Here is a 6,027-nt window from a genome sequence, read left to right as displayed (position 1 = left end):
GGGGGGAAAAAAAAAACCCCCCAAAAAAAAAAAAAAAAAAAAAAAAAAAAAAAAAAAATTTAAAAATTAAAAGAAATTTTAAAAAGTCATATACCTGCTTCCTTTTGTTTGAATAGAATGCATCCAACTTAAAGTATATTAAATCCAGGTAAAGAAAATACTGGTTAGTTTCCTCAGAATTTATCTGATGCCCAAGTAATATTTAGCCCCAACAAAGAGACCAGAAACAGCATTTCCAAAATACAGGAGGAAAGGCAAGAATGGTGAAGATTCGGCACTTCTGGTGTTTTTCTTACCTTATCAGCACAATGAGATTGTGAGCAAAGCAAAAACAACCTGCTAAGTGACAAACAAAAAAACAATGGAAAACCAGAGGTAAAAAATCAGGCAAATTACGTAAAGGTAACCAAAAGACTCTCCCCATGGGAAAGTATTCCAAGGAAAAACAAAAAAGGGTTCTGGAGGACAAAGGGCAAAAGAGGCAGACAGGAAATGGAAATGTAGAAGTTGCTGTTCTAGGAAACTGATGTGACATATAATCAAACAGAAGCTTTCTAACATGACAAAAGCATGAAAATTCACGGAATAAAATGAACCTGAAAGATAAGCATGGTCTATGTTGGCAGGCAATCACCAAATAATCTGTAATTCCCATACTAATGAATCACTATTTGCTATTATTAAATTATAATTTTACCAAGCCAAACATTTTATTATAGACAAGTTTAACTCACCTGGAAGGCATAACTGCAACTTTTCTACTACAGTTGTAATATTTCTCTGCTGAATTCTACATCGAATGATATCTTCTGTGTGGACTATCACCTTAGAAAAGAAGCAATGTTCATATCTTTAAACAAACAGTTAAAGAATAACTACATACTGAATACACAGAAAAGTATCATTTTCTCACCTCTTTTCCAGCATCTTGAAACCTTCGGTTGGTATCAGTAACTTGCACCTTAAAAATTTAATTTCACCTTAGTTAGACAAATATGCATAAAACTGCCCTGATGTAACTGCTCACCCTTGTAATCAGATCATGCTTCATGAGAAACTTAGAACAAAGAAATGCAAATTCAAATTAACTCTACAGCTTGAACTTGAACTTTTGATTGAAAAGGGCTTTTGTTAACTTCAATTACTTATGACAGTTCTTTTTAACAGATTCTGTGGCAAACTTCTCAAATTTACTCAGGATTTTTGAACTTTACTTGCTTCTCTAAGTCTGTCAAACAATTCAAATCACTGACCCAATTGACCACTGGTCCCCTTTTGATAACTTCAATGAGGTCTATGTGCCATTCATTGTCTGTAGGAAATGGTGATTGCATTTTATGGTAATTAAACATTCATACTTTGCTGAATGCAAACACTGGGTGGTTGATTAACATCAAACACAGAAATTTCAATCCACAGCAACATTTTAATGCTGCAGGTGCAGGCAAAGCTCAATCTCAAATTTTCCCACATATTAAGTGACTCATTAGGTCATCATAGTAAGGAAGCACATTCTGGTTTATTAAAAATCTCATTAATTTCTGAACAAAGATGCTCAGTGACCTCATTGATGCTGTAGTTAGTCTCTTGTTATCTGAATATCCTTTATACAATGGTTTTCTAATCATAACCTTTGGTGAACCAGGGTCATTTTGTCTGCTTAGTGCTCTAAATGTAAAGAAAGATAAATAGGACAATTCTTATAATTAAATATTTTTTATCCTGACTGAACAAATCCAGGTCTCTTTTAATAAATAATGCTTTATCTGTATGGCAGAAAGTGCAGACCAACTTTCTTTAAGAAAATACACACTGCTGTTAAACTTTTCAAAAAGTTTTAACATTATTAAATAATACTGAGGCAATCAGCATTATGATAAACAACTATTTATGGTAAGTTTTTAAAGGAATTTTAGAGGGTAACATTTTATAAATATTGTACTAATTGTCATTTTAGAAATTCAAAAACTGCAAATAGGGCCTTTCATTGCATGCATGTTTTGAGTTCACTTCCCTGCATGGAAAGAAATCCTGTTAAGTCAGTGCATTACTTGCTTCAGAAAAAGAGACTACTCCTGTCATTAGCATGACAACTGTGTTAATAGAGCATACAGAGCATTCCCAAATACATACACAAATTCACTTCTTGAAAGTAACACACTTAATAATGACTTGCACATACGTACTATAAACTAAGACTTGAGTAATTTAATGAGAACAAAGGTAAACAATTTTAACATATTTCTTACCTTCAGTTTTTCTGCATCAGTCCTTACTTTAAGGAGTTCTGTAATAGCATCTACAAAACCCTGATGATGAAAATTACACATCTTTTCAATTTCCTTGTCATGATTACGGATACAAGCATCTAACTTTTCCATAAACTTCTTGTGCGCATTTGGTTGGTCATCATACACAGACCTGAATGTATATAAGAAAGCTAAAATTAACCAAAATGTATTCTTTAGTAAGCCTGATCTTTGCAAGAGCTGATATCTTAAAATTAAATCCCTGAACAAATAAACTGATGATAATATTACCTTTAGTAGAAATAATTTGCGTGAAAGTATTTTATTTCTTCTTGAACACGATAATATTAAAAGAGCCACACAAGCTCTAGATATAACATGAGGTATCTGAAAATAAAGGTATGAGGCTCAGGAGATGTGGACCTAATACAAGTTTTTAACATACTAACATTAAAAAAAAAAATCACTGAGTGAATGAATGATTAAAGAATGAATGAACAAACTCATGATTTTTATATCATTTACTATGTAAAGTAAATGCTCATGCTCTAAATGCTTTATATGTTAACTCTTTAATCCCCACAACAAGGCTATAAAGTAGGTATTGTCATTACCCTTCCTTTACAGAAGACTTACAGAATACTGAACTGCCATAAATTCCACAACCAGCAAGCAATAGCTGGGATATGACTCCTGACAGTCCGGCTCCAGGGTTCACATTCTCAGGTGCGAGCCCATATTGCAGTCACCACAATGTTTTCTAAACATGGCATATTCATTCCTACTGTCTCAGCTCATGCTGTCTCCACAGAGAGCACACCCCTCTATTCACCATGCAGTAAAGGACTATCCTTGCCACTGATTCCTGGGAGGAAAGCCTTTGGCATGCCCTGCCTAAGTGTCTTCTTCATTTACCTGGAAGCTCCGACTGCCAAACAGCAGATGCTAACAGTGTGACTGATGGTGAGGCCTGAGGCCACACCGTTTTAGCTGTGCAGGGGAAGGAGGTCAGCAATGTGGGCAGACAGCCAAGTCTACATAGGTAGTCAGTCATGGCTATATGACCAAACCCCAGTAAAAATCCTGGATACCAAATCTTGGATGAGCTTCCCTGATTGACGATATTCCATGCATGTTACCACACATCACTGCTGGGAGCAGTAAGTGTTGTCCCCACAATTCCACTGAGAAAGGACAACTGAAAGCTCACTCGTGGAACTCTCCTAGTCTCTGTCCTATGTGCCTTCTCTGTTGTTGATTTTAATCTGTGTAGTTTTTTGAAAGTTTTTGTTGTTGTTGTTTTGCTGTAACAAACAGTAACTATAACAACTTTGCTGAATTTTTTTAGTCCCTCTAGCAAATTTTTGAACCTGACAGCGGTCTTGGGAACTTTCCAAACCTCACCCCCACATCTGTTGCCCATTGTCTGAGGTTCATTTCAAGTCCCATTTCTTCCAGCAGGCCTTTGCCAATAATTCCCATGCCAAGTAATCTTTTCTTCTGCAGGACAGGTAAACTTACAACCCCTTACAGTTATTCTGACATGTAATCATATACTACTTTGTATTATCATTTACATGTTTTGTGTTTATATTTTGTTTCCCCAAATACACCATAAACTTCTTGAGGGGCAGCCTCTGTTTTAGGTTTTTAATGAGTACACTCTCTAATATAGGATACCAATTATTAAGACTTTAGGCTCTTGGCAGCCAGTGGCTCACACCTGTAATCCCAGCATTTTGGGAGCCGATGCGGGCAGATCACTTGAGGTCAGGAGTTTTTGAGACCACCCTGGCCAACATGGTGAAACACTGCCTCTACTAAAAATACAGAAATTCACTGGTGTGGTGGCAGGTGCCAGTAATCTCAGCTACTTGGGAGGCTAAGGCTGGAAGATCACTTGAACCCAGGAGGCAGAGGTTGCAGCGAGCAGAGATCATGCCACTGCACTCCAGCCTGGGTGACAGAGTGAGACTCCGTCTAAAAAAGAAAAAAAAAAAAAGAATTTAGGCTCTTGGCATCTATGCCTACATTCTAATGTAGGTCAAATATAAGTTCTATTTTTTTTTAATTTTTAAAAAAGAATTTAGGTTCTGTAAGAGCTGAGTTAGAACTAGGCTCTGATCTTGGACATACTCTCTTTTCTATCTCTCTCCATGTCATCTTGTCTTGTAGCTTTAAATTCCATAAGCACACTGACACCTGCCAAATTTTTATCTCTACCCTGACCTCTCCTCAAACTCATATATGTTTCCAATTAGATGTCTGATAAGCATCTCAAATATGCCCAAAAATGAATTCCTGATCTCCTTCCACAAAACCTGCCCTTCCCATAGTGTTCCTCATCTCAATAAACCCCACTTTTCTAGTTGCTCAGGCAAAAAACCTTGGACTCATCCCTGATTATTCTCTTTCTCCAGCAAACTACCTCCCCATTGGTATCACCCTGGACTAAGCCAACAACACATCTTGCCTAGATTACTGTCAACTGCTTCCTAACTGGTCTCCCTGATTCTATCCTTGTTCCCTTTCAGTCTGTTCTCAACACAGTGGCCAGATGACAGGTAATGGGAATTATCCCATTAAAACCTAAGGCAGATCCCATGTCTCTCTTCTGCTCAAAATCCAATTTCTCTTACAACAGCCCGTAAGACCCTACATAATTTTGCCTCTTGTTACCTTACTGATCTTACTTCCTGTTACTTACTCTCCATTTTACTTATTCCACGGCAGCAACATTGGCCTCCTCGTGGCTTCCTTAATACACAGGCATATTCGCATCTATGCTACCTAGATAAACTAGATAGAGAGACAGATAGACAGTCAGACAGACAGATATACACACTCACACACACTATCCCCTTCCCTGCTTTATTTTTTAATCTTCTAAAATAGAGAAGTTTATCACTATATCATTATTTCCACTGTAGAATATATTCTTTGTTCCACACTTTTAAGTATTATCTGTCTTCCCCTACTGGAATGTAAGTTGCATGAGAACAGAGTTTTTGTTTTGTTCCCTGTTGTATCCCGAGCCCTAGAATAGTGTCTACCATATAACAGAAGCTCAACAAATAATTCATTAATACATGGATGAATTAATAGATGAATGGATGGAATTAGAAAAGGCACTTACTAGCAGTTCAACTTCAGGTAAGCCACCTGAATCCTGTAAGTATCAGTTTTCACAACCATAAAATAGGGATAAAAATAGCACATACAGCAAAGAACAAGTGGAATTTGAAGTTAAACACACAATACCATTTACATTAGCATCCTCCAAAATGAAATACTTAGATATAAATCTAAAAAATACATAAGATCTATAGGAGGAAAACTACAAACCTTTGATTTAAAAAAAATCAAGGAACTAAGTAAATAAAGAACTATTCCATGTTTATGAAGAGGAAGACAATATCATTAAGATATCAGTTCCTCCCAATATGATCTATAGATTCAAGGCAATCCCAATCAAAATTCCAGCAAGTTATTTTGCAGACATTGATAAACTGATCCGTGGGTTTATATAGAAAGGCAAAAGACTCAAAATAGCCAACACAATATTGAAAAAGAACAAAATTCAGCCAGGCATGGTGGCATACGCCTGTCGTCCCAGCTACTCAGGAGGCTGAGATGGGAAAATTGCTTGAGCCCAGGAGTTTGAGACTGCAATGAGCCATGATTGTGCCATCGCACTCCAACCTGGGTGACAGAGCAAGCCCTACTCAAAAGAGAAAGAGGAGGGAGGAGAGGAGAGGGGAGGGGAGGAGAGGGGAGG

General features: G+C 37.0%; 1 protein-coding gene across 6 annotated transcripts in view; it reads right to left on the bottom strand.

Moving 5' to 3' along the window:
* The window catches only part of EXOC6 (exocyst complex component 6), a 227,528-nt gene that overhangs the window by 168,455 nt on the left and 53,046 nt on the right, over nucleotides 1-6,027 (bottom strand). For 2 of the 6 annotated variants that reach the window (XM_017876757.1, XM_017876756.1), the window contains exons 2-5: nucleotides 2,541-2,636; nucleotides 2,250-2,421; nucleotides 914-961; nucleotides 735-825 (exon numbers count right to left, since the gene is read on the bottom strand). In XM_017876757.1, coding sequence (XP_017732246.1) covers nucleotides 735-825; nucleotides 914-961; nucleotides 2,250-2,381 — 271 coding nt within the window. In that variant the 5' untranslated portion in view covers nucleotides 2,382-2,421; nucleotides 2,541-2,636. Of the gene's footprint in view, nucleotides 1-734; nucleotides 826-913; nucleotides 962-2,249; nucleotides 2,422-2,540; nucleotides 2,637-4,956; nucleotides 5,049-6,027 lie in introns of those variants that run through there. The other 4 variants (XM_017876754.1, XM_017876755.1, XM_017876758.1 and 1 more) reach the window with 3 other exon arrangements.

The sequence above is a fragment of the Rhinopithecus bieti genome, unplaced genomic scaffold (assembly GCF_001698545.2).
Source record: "Rhinopithecus bieti isolate Rb0 unplaced genomic scaffold, ASM169854v2 scaffold_9383, whole genome shotgun sequence".
NCBI lineage: Eukaryota > Metazoa > Chordata > Mammalia > Primates > Cercopithecidae > Rhinopithecus > Rhinopithecus bieti.
This window is presented reverse-complemented; position numbering and strand designations above follow the sequence as displayed.